Source organism: Phyllobates terribilis, unplaced genomic scaffold (assembly GCF_046119375.1).
Source record: "Phyllobates terribilis strain yellow unplaced genomic scaffold, ASM4611937v1 Scaffold_1__5_contigs__length_1240528914, whole genome shotgun sequence".
Lineage (NCBI taxonomy): Eukaryota > Metazoa > Chordata > Amphibia > Anura > Dendrobatidae > Phyllobates > Phyllobates terribilis.
In genome coordinates, this window is record NW_027362761.1 from 750,151,762 (window position 1) to 750,169,459 (window position 17,698).

A 17,698-nucleotide genomic window follows, 5' to 3' on the forward strand; every position below is an offset into this window, starting at 1 on the left:
CTGCTTATATAATGTATAATATCCTCCAACTATAGAAACGACTTTGGACACCTCTACACTATATGAATCCAGCGTGCCTCAGGACCTAAACATTTTGGTCATTCTGCTCTTGCTACTCCCAGCATATCGGTGTATAATAGACGAGAATTGAGTCACTTTGTCTTCAAAACTTTGTTTGTGGTTCAAAATAATATAATTTCTTCCCATTTTACAAGCAGTTTAACAGCTTATTTAAATCAATCATTTAATATGTACATTTTGGAAGTTTTAAGGCCCCAACACCTTAGACTAAAGCCAGCCAAGCCTGTCTATATTGACTGGATCAGCAGACTTTCTAATTTTTATGGGGGCCTCCCGATTCTCATCCAACAGATGATGTATTAAAGTGAATCTGTCAGCAGGTATTTGCTATTTAATCTGAGAGCAGCACTGGCTCAACAGTTGTTCTAGCTTCAAAACAATCAGTGTTTTATCAGCAGGAGATTATCACTAGAAGACTAGGTGTCCAGTGCATGGCAATCAGGCTAATCTGTGTAACCCAACCCCCAGTGCTGATTGGCATCTTTTTGACAATGTATAGTGTACATTAGCACAGGGGTGTGGACGGTGTTATACACAGCTCAGCAATCTGACCACTGCTACATCTACAGAGAAACCAGGAATTAGTCCAGTAAGTAATACATAACTGGAATCAGGGTCTCTGCCCCTACATCATGTAGCTCTCAGATTCCATAGCAAAAACCTGCTGACAGATTCCCTTTAACAAATCTTATATCTCCCAGTTTTATGTACAAAAGTCTTTTTTTGTGCCCTAAAATCCATTGTCATTTTAATTTTTCAAATTGTACTGACAACATCCCATATCTACACATGTGGATTCTCAGCTTGTCATCAGTTTCTATAAAGCTAATTGAAAAGCCACTACCAATATGGCTCCCTTGGCCTAATAAAAGTACCTTATTGAAAAGACATAAATACATAGAAGACCAGAAAAATAATGTTACTGTATACAAATAGTCTCACAGTCAATATGTCATTCTTCCCAGCAAACATAAAAATATAAAGAAAGATTATTTAAAAAATAAAATGTCCCTCCGCAATATAACTACCCTTATTGCTTTATTTCCTTTCCCTCTTTTTCAGTTTTGATGTTGAAAATGGCTTATCAGCAGGCAGAAGCCCCCTGGACTCCCAAGCCAGTCCAGGCTCAGGTCTTGTTCTGCAGGGCAACTTTCCCCACAGCCAGAGAAGAGAGTCCTTTCTCTACCGCTCTGACAGTGACTATGACCTTTCTCCAAAAGCCATGTCAAGGAATTCATCTATTGCCAGCGACTTGTGAGTATCAGTGGAAGACCAGCTTTCTCAGTGTTACTTACCGTTTCAGAAAATGCTGAATACAAAAATATTTACAGTGAAAAAGTGTATAACATCTAAGCTTCATAGGATAAATGATCTTATTGTTATCTGTTGTTCATTATTTAGGCATGGAGAAGACATGATTGTGACCCCTTTCGCACAGGTGAGTAATATATTTCTAGCCATACATAGTTGCACATTATTGGACACATTCTATGGCCTTTTTTTGCCAGAAAACTAGTGTAGGGGCAATGATTAATTCCTACCACTGCATGTTCTTCTCAAGTATTAAAGGCGTATTCCAGTTCATAATAATTACCAGCTATCCACTGGATAGGTGACAATTGTTAGATCGGGTTGGGCCCCCACTGACCCTTTCCCTACCAAGGACATATTCTTACCAATTTACCATAAAGGAAGAAAGGGTGTGGGCACTAGTTGTGCATATAATGGGAACAGAGAAATAAGGGGCTAGCCCTTTCCCTATCAAGGACATATCTCATACGTCATAGCAGGGTGACAACTCAGTAGTCAAGGATGTTCATGATACATCCTGGCTATTAATGATAATATCTCAGCCTTGACGGCGATTCAGGGCCTCCGCTTTAAAATGAAGCCATAATCGGCACTGTGGTTGTGACTCAGCTTGAGATTTCAAGGGTTAAAGCGATTGCTTGAGGTGTGTAGAAGCTCGCAGGTCTAACTCCTATTTTGACCCATGATACCGTGGTTTTGGGTCATGACTACAGTGATTATTCTGGTGAACTTGAGCGTTAAAATGTAATACAGGCTGAGATCCGGCTAGTTAAGAAAAAGGGCAAAACTTGGATTTTAAGTCTTTCATTATTGAAAAAAAAAAAACACTTGGCATCGCCGCATCTGTGATGACCCCAACTAAAAAAAAATAGCTTGTCTCTTAGCTCTCTTGCTGAACGCCATAAAAAAAAGCCAGAACTGGAATTTTGGTCACTCCACCATGAAAAAAATTGAATAAAAAGCAATCAAAAAGTCATGAGCCCAAAAATTATACCAACTAAAACTACAGTTTGTCCTGTAAAAAAAAAGCCCTCGTAGACCTCCATCGCTGAATAAATAAAAAAGTTATGGGATTTTATGAAAAAGTATTAAAATTTGGTATAACTGCGTCCTTAACAGCCCAAACTATAAAATGAGCACGCTATTTATCCCGCCCTGTAAACACCATCAAATATATAATAAAAACAAAGCTAAGATTGTAGTTATGATCATTTCACTTAAAAACATTTAATAAAAGTCTCATGAGCTCCATAATGGTAGCAATAAATACTACCGTTTGTTACATAAAAATAAGCCATCACATAGCTCTGGCGACAAAAAAGTAAAAAAAGTTATGGCTCTTTAAGTATGGTAAGACATAAAATCATTATTTTATTTTTTCTATTTCATTTTATTGTAATAAAATATAAGTAAGCGATACATATGAAACCCATTCCAGGAAAAACTTGCGCTCTAAATGGTGCGCCCAAACAGTAGTCTACAACCACAAATGGGGGATTTCCAATCTCGGAAATAATTGTATAAAAATGTATGGGGTGTTGATTCTCCTATTAGTCCATTTGAAAATGAGTTATGGGGTTAAAAGTTCTTTTTAATTGGAAAAACATTTTTTTTTATTTATTCATTCCACTTTAAAATAGAATTGCGAATACTATCTGGATTGTACTGATCATTTATTCTCAAAATTCTCAATGCATGGGTAAAATCTGTATTCAGTGAAGACAAGTGTTTGCCATTCCTGGGATAGGGGATGCTCGTAAACTTCTATGGAGGACAGTAACTATCGTTTTAGGACACCTGGCAGCAGAATGTCTGTCTGTCTCCAGTCATCACCCCCTTTAAAAGCACCAACCGTCATCTTGAATCTCAGTAATGGGAAGGTCTGTTTTCACTAAATACAGATTTTACCTATTAATCGAGAGTGAAAGATCACTCCAGGAGAAGAAAGAAGCAGATTTCTCTGATAAGATATGCTAGAAAGTTGCTTATTATCATATGTACTATTGATTTGTGAAATAAAAATGAAAACTACATTTACTTTTTAAGTTGCATTTACACTGAAAGATTATCATGGTAACGTTTCATAATAATCTTACAGTGTAAACAGGCTACCGATCACCTGATGAATAAGAAAAACACTCATTTGTAGGGTGAAATGATTTTTAAGTGTGCATAAAAATCATAATTCTCGGTAGTGCATCATCCTGTATAAACAGGACTCGCCCTGCCTAGAATGACAGCGATTTATTAGGCTGCTTTCACATTACGTTCTGTGTCCCCATCGGGGCATACGTCCGAAATTTCCAGCAAAACGAGGTATGGACGTATGTGCCGACAAGGCCATAGACTGTAATTTTGACAGCAGAGCGAACGTGAGCTCTGCCTTGCACTTTTTTGGCAGTGTACACCTACAGCAGTCTACTATGTCTGAGTGTCCCCCTCCTGTAGGCGTACACTACCGAAAATGATGCACAGCAGAGCGCACGTTCACTCTGCCATCACCATTACAGTCTATGGCCCCGTCGGAGCATGCGTCTGGACCCCGTTTTGTGGTGCATTTCGGACGTATGCCCCGACAGGGGCACAGAACGTAATGTGAAAGTACCCTTACAGATCATTCAGTGCACATCATTTACTATGGTCTGCCTGTGTAAATAGACTTTTAAATGACTAAATGTCTACCAATCGGCAGGTGTTTAGTGGCGTCGGTTGGTCCTTGTATAAGGACCCATAATGAGGGTGGTTTCACACACACACAAATAACAAAAGCCGGCAGTGAAAAAACTTCACCGCCGGCTTTCCCATTCGGTGCTCTGCTCCCTGATGTACGCTCCCCACTCCCTGGTGCTTCGCTCCCCGCCCGGTCCTAACTTAGGATCGGGATGGGAGGCGGCGGGGGAGCGTACATCGGGGAGCGCAGCACCGAACGGGAAAGCCGGCGGTGAAGTCTTTTCACTGCCAGCTTTCCCTCCTGTTATTTCAAATGAACAGCTGAGATATCAGCTAATGCTGATCAGCTGTTCATTTGAAGTAGCCGCGGTGCCCTCAGAGGGTTCATGTGAGTTCATGCTTGACTGCAATGCCTGCGCTTCGCAGTGTCTCTGAAGGGTGACAAGCTGGATGGCAGCGTTCTGCTACCATCCAGCCTGCCATCTCAATGCCATTCCAACGTGGGAGAATTCTCCTGCTCAAGCGATGACGTCAATTGCCGCACCGCATGTGCCGGAGAATTCTCCCACACTGTCAGTGACGTGCATGAGGTGAGCTGAGTTCATTGGACATGAACTCGGCTCATCTGGATGCCGTCACAGCGAGACACTGAGGAGCTTCTCAGTGTCTGCGGCATGGCAAGCTGGATGGCAGCGTTCTGTTGCGATCCTGCCTGTCATGTGAATGTAGCAGAGCTGAAGCCGTCCTGGGAACCATGGAAAGGTAAGAATGAGGTTGGTTTATTATTTTATTTTTATTGCAGGAGATCGTTGGCTTCAGCTGGAATGGGCGATACTGTAAGTATGGTTTCATTTTGAACATTAAAGGAATGTGTCTTTATTTCAATTAAAGGACTTTATTCTGGGTGTTGGTGGTTTTTTTAACTTTCACTATGGGGTTAGTAATGGGGGTGTCTTATAGACGCCTCTCCCTTACTAACCTGGGCTTGATGTCAGCTGGCATTATAAGCTGACATCAACCCCAGCCCTATTACCCCACTGCCACCGCTACAGGGCAGTGGGAAGAGCGAGGCTAAGTGCCAGAATTGGCGCATCCTATGGATGCGCCATTTCTGGGGCGGCTGACGGCTGGTGTTTCTAGCCTGGGAGGGGGCCAATATTCATGGCTCCCTTCCTAGGCTATTAATATCATCCCCCAGCTGTCTGCCTAGCCTTTGCTAACTATTAAAATAGGGGGACCCCACGTCATGTTTTTTTTGGGTCCCCCATTTTAATAGCTAGTAAAGGCTAGGTATTCAGCTGGGGGCTGATATTAGTAGCCTGGGAAGCTCCATGGGTATTACCCCCTTCCCAGGCTTCAAACATCTGCCCCAGCCGTCTGCTTAACCTCCGCTAGAGACTAAAATTACGGGGAACCCCACGCCAATTTTTTTTTTAATAAATCCTTTATTTTAACACTAAATGACAAGTACAGTAACCAACACTGTCACTGTACTTCTTATATATGTGACTGACATGTTTCTATCTATCTAATCTATGTGTGATGTTCTATTCTTTCTGTTCTAAATTGTCGGGTACCGGTGTATGCCGCTGATGAATTGCCGGTTGGCTTTTTTAAAGAGACGGGTGCATGAAAATCGGAGGGCACTAGTGTGTTCCAAGTGCCCTGCTATGTTTTTCATGCACCCTCCTATATACCCTGCCTGCCTGTCTGCCTATATATTCTGCCTGCCTGATGTTTAATTGAGCACTGTTCCCATCGATTTGGGCAATTTTTGACCTTCTGCAGACCACCAGGGGGGACTGCCAAAAAGCCGAAGCACCAGGGAGCGGGGAGCGTACATCAGGGAGCGGGGAGCGCAGCACCGAACGGGAAAGTTGGCGGTTTAGTCTTTTCACTGCCGGCTTCCCCGCCCGGGTCTTTCGCTCCCCGCTCCCTGGTGCTGCACTCCCCGCCCGGTCCTAACTTAGGATCGTGATGGGAGGCGGCGGATGAGTGGAGGATCGGGATGGGAGGCTGCGGGGAAGCGAGTATGGGGCTGAGTGATTGTTTAAAAGCCGGCGGCTTTTTACCGCCGGCTTTTAAACAATCATGCACCCATTTCAGCCTTTTCCTCAGCCCCCAAACCGCTTTATAGGCTCCAGCAAACATTTACTCGGCTTACTCGCTTTTCCCATTGACTTACATTGGACTCGCTACTCGTAACGAGTACCCAAGTATTGGGACCTACTCGTTACGAGTATAGCGAGTCCGATTATTTCACTACTCGCTCATCCTTAGCATTGAGTATTATGCTCCCAAATTACTGTCTACAACAGTTAGCCAATATTTGTGCCAGTTGTACCCGTTAGATTATCAGGGCTGAGGACCAAAATCATTGAGAGACGTCAAACAAATGCAGTGTAGATACAATATCAGAGGTAACACGACAGTGTAGTCATCAAAGACGTCTTACCACTCTTGTTGGCATACAGTGGCAAAGCGTTCCGCTCCGCTAGGCCAAATAGCCCAGGATTCAGCTCCTGTCCTTGGTTTTCCCTGGTGGGGGGCTAGTATACCCTACGGACTCAACCTTCATTACCACTTCTTTGTGAACTGACCCCCAAATCTAGAACCTTGCCCTATTAAAACATTTTTGTGTACTCTATAAGACCAGTATTTGGTCAGTATTTTTTCTCAGGAGTGGGAGCCAAAACCAGGAGTGGGTGATAAATGCAGAATTGGTGACTTGTTTCTATTATACCTTTTCTCTGATTGTTCCTCACCTGTTTTTTGGCTCCCCCTCCTGAGAAAAAATACTGACCGAATACTGATAGTGGGGCCGTGACACTATACCGAATGGTTTTCCCTCAGAGGAAAAGCAATGATTTACTTTTCTGTTAGCTGCTGGCTCGGTAATTATATACATTTTGGATTTGTTCTAGGTTTTGGCTAGCCTGAGAACTGTGCGGAGCAACTTTGCGATGTTAACTCACCTGCAGGACAGAGTATCTAACAAGTGAGAGACTATTCTTATTTATTTCACTATTTATTTTGCTCCTCTTATGTTACATAATTACTACCATTCAGAATGACTATTTACCTTTAAGATCTTTCACTACAATGAAATTGATGATCTGTCTGTAGGTCATCATTAACAGATCGTGGGGGTCCAACACATAGCACACCCACCAATCCGCTGTTCTCAGCTCCGTCCACGGCTGGCTATAAACAATTGCGGAGCTGAGACTCACAGCTCTGTTAACTGTTTAGTGTCCACTGCTGGATGCTACAACTCAGCTCCTATTCAAATAAATAGGAGTTGATCGATTTTACTCAGCAGCGCCCACTAAACAGTTGACAGAGCTGTGGTGCTCAGCTCCGCAATTGTTTATATCCAGCTGTGGACGGAGCTCAGAATAGCAGATTTTATATGACGCAGCTCTGCTGCTCTCAGTGATAAGCTCTGTCTAACCCCATCACGTCTGATTGACAGCTTTCTGTGGCAAATAATGGTTGGCTGCAGGGAGAGACAGAGCTCATGAATATCGAGGACTGCAAAGCAGGAGCTCATCACTGAGAGGACTAGCAGACCGGCAGCACATAAAAATAAGTTATTTCAAAACTACAGCAAGAACCTCAGTAAGTAGCGTGGTTTTCAGATCAAGGTCTCTGCCCTACTTTATGCTGCTCTCAGACAGGGCAATAAAAACTTTGAAGGGAATCTGTCTAACCCTAAGCCGTCTATATGTAGGACATAGAAAGCTGAATAACATGATACCTTGATATCTGCGATATGAGGTCTTATTCCAGAATAATCCACATTCTTCATATATATAAATGACCTTTTCCAGGCTCTGGGGAGGACGCTGCCTGGAAGATAATTCTGCCCCCAGAGCTGCTTATACATGAAGGGGGAGTTACCAGTGTGAGACAAGTAACCAACACCAAACAGGAGGAATGAACGCTGTCTTCTTACAAACACATTTTTCCAGCTCTCTGAGCTCTGCTGTACTGTAACAATATTACACCTTCATAGAATCATAGAATCATAGAATCACAGAATGGTAGAGTTGGAGGGGACCTCCTGGGCCATCTGGTCCAACCCCCTGCTCAAAGCAGGATTCACTAGATCATCTCAGACAGATGTCTGTCCAGCCTCTGTTTGAAGACGTCCATTGAAGGGGAACTCACCACCTCTCGTGGCAGCCTGTTCCACTCATTAATCACCCTAACTGTCAAATAGTTTTTTCTAATATCTAATCTGTGTCTCCTCCCATTTAGTTTCATTCCATTGCTTCTAGTCTTTCCTTGTGCAAATGAGAATAAAGATGATCCTTCTACAATGTGACAGCCCTTGACATATTTGTAGACAGCTATTAAGTCTCCTCTCAGTCTTCTTTTTTGCAAGCTAAACATTCCCAAATCCTGCAACCGTACCTTGTCTGTATGTGAGATGGAAGCTGAGAGGAACCTGCAGATGTGTCAGGTATAATCACACACAGCTCTGCAGCGAGATCAGGAGAGCAGAGAGCGACCATCACACATCACACTGGTAACTCCCCCTTCATGTATAATGAGCTCTGGAGGCTGAATTATCTTCCAGGCAGCGTCCGCCCCAGAGCCTGGAAGAAGTCATTTATATGAAGTGATATAAGATGATTTATCAGTAACAAGGCATCTGATATGAGACATACAGGGATCACTAATCAGCAGTATATAAACTGTATGCCCAAATTAATAGTTTAGATCAACAATATAGTCATAGCTGTATTGCAAAATATTGTTTTTTATCTTGGAATTTGTTTTTGTGACTATGCAAATTGTCTCTTCAGAGAGGAAGAGGACCAGAACTGTAGTGCCAATCCTAAAAGTCAATAGTGACCCTTTAACGAGCCTTATCACACGCCTCTCACCCAGCCAAACCAGAACTCACACTTTGCACTGATGAGGGGCAGTACCCCGAAACACAGTGTCTGCAAATTGAGTTTCTGGTTCTGGCTGATATCCTAAGTCATGTAATAAGGCTCGTTAAAGGGTCACTATTGACTTTTAGGATTGCTACTTCCTGTAGGTGGCACTAGAGTTCTGGTCTTCTTCCTCCCTGTAGAGACAATTAGCATATTTCCCAGAGGAGCATTGCGGCTTTAAAAGTCTCCTCACCGTGACATGCTTAACATTAAACATTTATGTAGCTTTAATCCGTTTCTTCATTAATCTGTATAGCAATATTATAAATTTTGAATATAATGCAACCTACAGTGCTGGCCAAAAGTATTGGCACCCCTGCAATTCTGTCAGATAATACTCAGTTTCTTCCTGAACATGATTGCAATCACAAATTCTTTGGTATTATTCTCTTCATTTAATTTGCTTGCAAGGAAAAAACACAAAAGAAAATGAAGCAAAAATAAAATCATTGATCATTTCACACAAAACTCCAAAAAAGGGGCGGACAAAAGTATTGCCACCCTCAGCCTAATACTTGGTTGCACAACCTTTAGCCAAAATAACTGCGAACAACCGCTTCCGGTAACCATCAATGAGTTTCTTACAATGCTCTGCTGGAATTGTAGACCATTCTTCTTTGGCAAACTGCTCCAGGTCCCTGATATTTGAAGGGTGCCTTCTCCAAACTGCCATTTTGAGATCTCTCCACAGGTGTTCTATGGGATTTAGGTCTGGACTCATTGCTGGTCACCTTAGAAGTCTCCAGTGCTTTCTCTAAAGCCATTGTATAGTGCTTTTGGAAGTGTGTTTTGGGTCTTTGTCCTGCTGGAAGACCCATGACCTCTGAGGGAGACCCAGCTTTCTCACACTGGGCCCTACATTATGCTGCAAAATTTTTTGGTAGTCTTCAGACTTCATAATGCCATGCACACGGTCAAGCAGTCCAGTGCCAGAGGCAGCAAAGGAACCCCAAACATCAGGGAACCTCCGCCATGTTTGACTGTAGGGACCATGTTCTTTTCTTTGAATGCCTCTTTTTTTTCCCTGTACACTCTATGTTGATGCTTTTTCCCAAAAAGCTCTACTTTTGTCTCATCTGACTAGAGAACATTCTTCCAAAACGTTTTAGGCTTTCTCAGGTAAGTTTTGGCAAACTCCAGCCTGGCTTTTTTATGTCTCGGGGTAAGAAGTGGGGTCTTCCTGGGTATCCTACCATACAGTCCCTTTTCATTCAGACACCGACGGATAGTTGACACTGCTGTACCCTCGGACTGCAGGGCAGCTTGAACTTGTTTGGATGTTAGTCGAGGTTCTTTATCCACCATCCACACAATCTTGCGTTGAAATCTCTCGTCAATTTTTCTTTTCCGTCCACATCTAGGGAGGTTAGCCACAGTGCCATGGGCTTTAAACTTCTTGATGACACTGCGAACGGAAGATACAGGAACATTCAGGTCTTTGGAGATGGACTTGTAGCCTTGAGATTGCTCATGCTTCCTCACAATTTGGTTTCTCAAGTCCTCAGACAGTTCTTTGGTCTTCTTTCTTTTCTCCATGCTCAATGTGGTATACACAAGGACACAGGACAGAGGCTGAGTCAACTTTAATCCATGTTAACTGGCTGCAAGTGTGATTTAGTTATTGCCAACACCTGTTAGGTGGCACAGGTAAGTTACAGGTGCTGTTAATTACACGAATTAGAGAAGCATCACATGATTTTTCAAAGGGTGCCAATACTTTTGTCCACCCCCTTTTTTAGGTTTGGTGTGGAATTATATCCAATTTGGCTTTAGGACAATTCTTTTTGTGTTTTTTTCATTGAAGACAAATTAAATGAAGAGAATAATACCAAAGAATTTGTGATTGCAATCATTTTCAGGAAGAAACTGAGTATTATCTGATAGAATTGCAGGGGTGCCAATACTTTTGGCCAGCACTGTATATACCAAACAGTCCATTACACCAGTACCTTTCATCACTCTCTGCTGTTTTAGTGTTTAGTGTTCAACTTTTTTTTTTTTCTACAGGAGGTCATCTGGCAACAATCCACCAACAGCGTGTAAACCAAACTTATCCGGTAAGGCATTAAAAATTATGAAATTATTACTTACACAAAAATAGCTATCCACTCTTAAAGGGAACTTGTCAGTAACACTACCCTTGCACAATGGATATGGCAATGTAAAACATTATGAACAATTTCAGTGTCATGTGCTGTGCCAAAATTTTAGCTTTTATTGATATGCAAATTCCATTCACAAGTGCACTGCTGAGCGCCTTAGTGCACGTGCAGTTTATGGTTCACCTGCACTTCTTCCCACCAGCACCGCAACCCATTTCCCTCCAGTTGGCAGTGGAGAGTAGAGGAGACGTTATACAGCAGAGCCTCTGTCTACGCAGTCAAGCAAGAAGCGAGGGCAGCGCTGAAGGGGAGCAACGAAGAGGAGCCATGAACTGCAAGTACACTGATAAGCCTACAAGTCCACTGGGTAAACTTCATTCCCTTATCAATAAAAGCCAAATTTCGGTGCAACACATGGTGATGTAATGGGCATCTTTCATAATGTTTTACGCTGCCCTATACTGTCCTACCTTTGCTTGTGCAGGCGTATTGTTACTGACAGGTTCCCTTTAAAAAGATCCGTATGCTAAAATATCAAAGCAAGAATGTCACTGTGTTATATAGTATGTTTCACTTTTGTAGAAGAGATTCTTAATGTTTAAAATGAGGTCCAATCTGCAAAAGGAGCTTTATAGAAAAAGATGCACTATGCTGTAGAGTAATTAGTAATCTTGCTCTTTATAGTCTTCAGTATCTAGTGGGTTGTCTGTGTCAATGAGATCATTCACAGGACTCGGATGCAGTAGAGGATAAGATATATTGTTTACCTTACCAATTCCATCTATCAATCTGCCCTATAACATGAAGACCAGGCGGCGTTTTCAATAGAACAGTAACTTCAAGTGTGCTTATTAAGATATGTGCATAATTACACCATCCGTTCTTAAAGGGGTTGTCCACTAATAGGACAACCCCTTCTTGATCTAAATGGTTAACCCCATAATCTAAAAAAGCTTATACTCAACCCCCGTGCCGGTGCCATTCCAGCGATGTCGGCACTCACGGTCCCGGTGCTCTCGTGCAGTTATGTGACGGTGTTGTGACACGTGACGCCGGGGCTGATTGGGCGCCGGCGTCACATGTCACAACACCGCATGGTAGCCCGAAAACCGCGAGTGCCAACTCGGCGGGAACGGCGCCAGCACGGGAGGTGAGTATAAGCTTTATAATTTTATCTCTGCCAAATGTGAGGGATGACAAGGAATTGTCCAAGTAGTGGACAACTTCTTTAAGCTGTAGACGTGCAGTATTATACTCATACATCTTTCCTTACCTTTCCTCTTAACTCAAGTTATCCCTTCATTAATAAAAATAGAGAGACAAGCAGCTTTGAAATAAAAAATAAAAAACGTTTACTTTACTTTGTTGGTTTGATTGTGAGAAATGCAATTTTTTTTCGCTGATCATTGTGGGGCATCAATCTTGGGATACAGTTGTGCTCAAAAGTTTACATACCTCGGCAGAATTTTTCCTTTCTTGGCCTTGTTTCAGAGGATATGAATGATAACAAAAAAACTTTTTCTCCACTCATGGTTAGTGGTTGGGTGAAGCCATTTATTGTCAAACTACTATGTTTTCTCTTTTTAAATCTTAACGACAACCAAAAACTCACAATCCAGAAACGTCAGTGGCTGGATGAAAGATGCAAGAGTTTATCTGGATCCCAGAAACTCACTCAGGTTTATGCACACACACTGATTACAAGCAAACAGGTCACAGGTGAGGATGTTACCTTTAGTAGCCATTCAAACCCATTTGTGTCAAATTCTGTGCATGTTATCAGGCCAAAATCACCAGGGTATGTGAACTTTTGATCAGGGTCATTTGGATGTTTTTGGTTGTCATTAAGATTTAAAAAGAGAAAACACAGTAGTTTGACAATAAATGGCTTCACCCAACCAATAACCATGAGTGGAGAAAAAGTTCTTTTATCATTCATATTGTCTGAAACAAGGCCAAGAAAGAAAAAATTCTGCCGGGGTATGTAAACTTTTGAGTACAACTGTATCTGAAGCTAAGAGAAAGGGAAAGGAAAGAAACATGTTACGGTTTTTGCAACCTGTCAACGCGTATATTGTTCATGCTACATGCTATTGTTCACAGTGGAATAACACAACCCAGTTAGTACTACCATCTGGGATGTGAAAGCTACTAACACTTGTACAAATTTATCTGCAATTTCCTATGTTGCTATAAAACTAAAATGACAATTCAATAGAAAAATTGACTTTTTAGGTCTTTATTTCCATGTAACTTACTTATGAACTGCAAGCGTATGTTCACACTCCTGTTTTTTTTTCCTGCACTAAAACTGTATCTCTTTGCTGGAAAAAAGCAAAATGTACAATACACACATTTTTGATGTTTTTTTCTTGCATTTTTTTTATGTATTCAAAAACGCACCTCACCTTGTGAAAGAGATTGTAGAAATCAGGGCAGTGGAGTCGGTAAGCCAAACCTCCGACTCCTCAGTTTCCACGACTCCGACTCCCTCATACAGGGCTCATGTTTAAGTGATACATTTACTATAGCACAGATTCATCTCAGCTAAAAGTCTAGACCCTTAGATCAGGAATAGGACAGACATTTATAGGACATTTCCCAAATTCTTATGAAAAAATATTCCCCACAAACTGCATTGAATTACTGTACCCAATTTATTATATATTTTAGGAGTTGGAGTCAGTCCATTTTATATCGACTCCGACTCCACCAAAATGGGCTCCGACTTCGAACTCCACCAAAATGGATTCCGACTCTGACTTCACAGCCCTGGTAGAAATCTCATTTGTTTTGCTGGCACTGAAAAACGGATTGCATTTTTTTGACGCCAAAAAAAGTGCACTGAAAAAAATGCTGCAAAAACGGTGCAGTGTGTGAATATACCATAAAAAGATGACTGTCACAATAACCCGCACAAAAGCATTCATCTATAAATACTGGCCAAAAGTCCATTTTTTTCCTGACTGTACATTAACAGATACAGTAGTTGGAAACCCTGTCTGGAATTAGTTCTTGAATACAAACTAGTAAAGTCCCACAATTAGACTCAGTATTGCTCTGGTATGTATCAGGTAATCAATGGTAGAAACAGCAGCAATTAGAAAGTAATCCGTGACACTAATGGATCCCAAAGGTCCTGCTGTGACTGGTTCTTGTCTCTTATCATCCACTAAGATAGTGGAGGCTATTTAGTTCTCTAATGGGGTAATAGTTCGGGGCATTCCAACTGTCCTCAAACAGAAGCTGCTGAAATATAAGATGTTAATTGCACCTTAACCTAAAAACAATGAATAACAAATTGATTTAGTGATATGGGTTTAGTGGTAAATTTGTACATTCGAACACTGAACAAGTCTTCCGTTATAACAGGCACAATATTGTGTTCCCGTTATACATATAGTACATGATGTGATACATAATAGTTTAGATTATGTTGCCTAGTTCAGCGAAGAGAATGACCCTACTTTACACAAGAGAGGAAACAATTGACGTCAGACATTCCTTTCTAAATACCAGAGGACTTGAATCCAGAAGATGATTCTAGTCCCAGGAGGCCCCACCAACCTTTCACTTCCTGTAGTCCCATGTAAATGAAACTTATTTAACTCATCTATTTCATATAGATTAATGATTGTACTCCACTTGGGCTTACTTCCTCCGGAGGTCTCTGATGAAGCTGAACAATCTGTTGGAATACACTGTGTTCCAAATTATTATGCAAATAATATTTTCTCAGATTTTCTCAAATTACCTATATGAGTTGCAGTCATTGTAATTTTCCAGTCAAATAACTATTAGAGTACAATTGAAAGGTTTTGTACAAACTGCCTATGATAACAGTATATTTTTAAAAAAAATAAAAAACTCAAACTGCACTCAAAATGCATGTTCCAAATTATTATGCACAGCAGAGTTTTCAACCTTTTCATTTTAATAAAGAACAAAAAAATGGTCATTTTTGAAATTATAAGCATTAGCAGGTTATTACAAACTGAAATCAAACAGTTTTCAACTCAAAACTTTATTCTAGGTGATGTTACATTTTCACATAGGACCCCTTGTTCGAAAGGAGCTTCTGAACTCTCTCGTCCATTGAATTTGTCAGGTTTTGGATGGTTTCTGCTGCAATTGTTTTGCATGAGGACAGAATACCCTCCCAGAGCTGTTGCTTAGATGTGAACTGCCTCCTGCCATCATAAACACTCCTTTTGATGATGCTCTAGAGGTTCTCAATGGGGTTGAGGTCAGGGGAGCATGGGTGCCACACCATAAGTTTGTCCCATTTTATGCCCATAGCAGCCAGAGATGCAGATGTGTTATGTGCAGCATGAGACGGGGCATTATCATGCATGAAAATGATCTTGCTGCGGAATGCACGGTTCTTCTTCTTGAACCATGGAAGGAAGTGCTGTTTGAGAAACTCAACATACATTATGGAGTTCATCTTTACCCCTTCAGGGATCCTTAAAGGGCCGACAATCTCTCTCCCCATGATTCCAGCCCAAAACATTACTCCACCTCCTCCTTGTTAGCGCCGTAGCTGTGTTTGAATGGGGTGTCCATCAACCAGCCATCCTCCACTCCATCCATCTGGACCATCAAGATCTTTTCATGCATGATAATGCCCTGTCTCATGCTGCACATAACACATCTGCATCTCTGGCTGCTATGGGCATAAAAGGGGACAAACTTATGGTGTTGCACCCATGCTCACCTGACCTCAACCCCATTGAGAACCTCTGGAGCATCATCAAAAGGAGTGTCTATGATGGCGGGAGGCAGTTCACATCTAAGCAACAGCTCTGGGAGGGTATTCTGTCCTCATGCAAAACAATTAAAGCAGAAACCATCCAAAACCTGACAAATTCAATGGACGAGAGAGTTCAGAAGCTCCTTTCGAACAAGGGGTCCTATGTGCAAATGTAACATCACCTAGAATAAAGTTTTGAGTTGAAAACTGTTTGATTTCAGTTTGTAATAACCTGCTAATGCTTATTATTTCAAAAATGACCATTTTTTTGTTCTTTATTAAAATGAAAAGGTTGAAAACTCTGCTGTGCATAATAATTTGGAACATGCATTTTGAGTGCAGTTTGAGTTTTTTATTTTTTAAAAAATATACTGTTATCATAGGCAGTTTATACAAAAACCTTTCAATTGTAGTCTAATAGTTATTTGACTGGAAAATTACAATGACTGCAATTCATATAGGTAATTTGAGAAAATCTGAGAAAATATTATTTGCATAATAATTTGGAACACAGTGTAATGGGAACTTACATTAAAACAAATAATGCCATGTTCTTTTATTACCTTTCTGTCACAATTCTAAGACTAACAGATCAGCAGGGCATTTCCACATTGCCCATTTTGTACTAGTAAGGCTGCGTGCCCACTATGCTTTTTTCAAGCGTTTTTGATGCGGAATTTCCGCAGCGGAAATGCTTTAAAAAACGCTTGGTAATACGTGCCCATTGTCCCCAATGATAATCCCCATGTGCTGTGCACATGCTGCGGAGTTTTCCGCAGCGGATTTTCTCTGCGGAAAAATCCGCAGCAAGTCCATTATTTGTGCGTTTGAAAAACGCATGGCAAATCCACATGTAAAAACGCAGCAAAAACGCTTAAAAAACGCGTGTAAAATCCACAAGCATTTTTACTGCCAAGAACATGCAGAAACGCTGCAGAAATTTTCTGCTTCAATTCTGCATCGTGAGCACATAGCCTAAGTCCACCGCCCCACTATCAGTATTTGGTCAGTATTCGGTCAGACGCTGTGTTTTGGTGCAGCAAAAATACACTGTATAGACAGCAATTGTCTAATAGATTGCCATTAGCATCCAGGGATTCTGCTATATAATATATCTGCCGCGTAAATTGACCGGAGCCGCAGAGTTAAGATCATCAATCTCCTAATATTTTCTTTGACAAGTTGCACCAAATATAGGGCTTAAAAAACAAAAGTGATATTCAGTCTAGTTGAATCAGCATGTTTTGATGGGAACTGGCAATGCGGGGGTTAAAGTGGGCTGCAGTGAGTGTGCAGGCTGGTTGTCATGGTGATTTGGGCCTGGTCTCCCCCTTTTCATCCTCTTCTTTCTCCTCCCATGTATTCGCTCCCTCGTTATCTGTATAGAGGTAGCTGCTTCCACGAAAATCTTGACCGAATAGTGGACAACGTGACTGATGCAGAGGAAAACCCATCTTCTCAGTGTGTGTGGTAGCTTCCCTTTCTCCTGCAGGATCCATCCTCGCCTTCATTTTTACATGGTATTTGAGCATACACAGATTCACACTGTATAAAAACATTCAGAAGAAACATCATCGGATCTACCTGTCCTGCAGGCTGATCACATGAAAACCAAAAGGGCTAGAGGAGGTGCTCCACTATGGTCACTGTGGAAACACCCCAATGGCTGCCACCTCTACCAAATATGTACACCTGATGTCTTCTCCCATCGTTATTTCCAAGTCATTGGCACTCAAGAGATTCCTTTTCTGTGTAATGATGTAAGGGATCCAGAATGATTTACACGTGGATCGATGCTCCTCTACAAAACTGTGACAGTCGGCCCCATAAGC

General features: G+C 41.6%; 1 protein-coding gene across 5 annotated transcripts in view; it reads left to right on the forward strand.

Moving 5' to 3' along the window:
• PDE4C (phosphodiesterase 4C) overlaps positions 1-17,698 on the forward strand; it is a 1,152,428-nt gene that overhangs the window by 1,085,756 nt on the left and 48,974 nt on the right. For all 5 annotated transcript variants that reach the window (XM_073636872.1, XM_073636873.1, XM_073636876.1 and 2 more), the window contains 4 exons: positions 1,144-1,335; positions 1,483-1,519; positions 6,987-7,060; positions 11,019-11,068. In XM_073636872.1, coding sequence (XP_073492973.1) covers positions 1,144-1,335; positions 1,483-1,519; positions 6,987-7,060; positions 11,019-11,068 — 353 coding nt within the window. The remainder of the gene's footprint in view (positions 1-1,143; positions 1,336-1,482; positions 1,520-6,986; positions 7,061-11,018; positions 11,069-17,698) is intronic.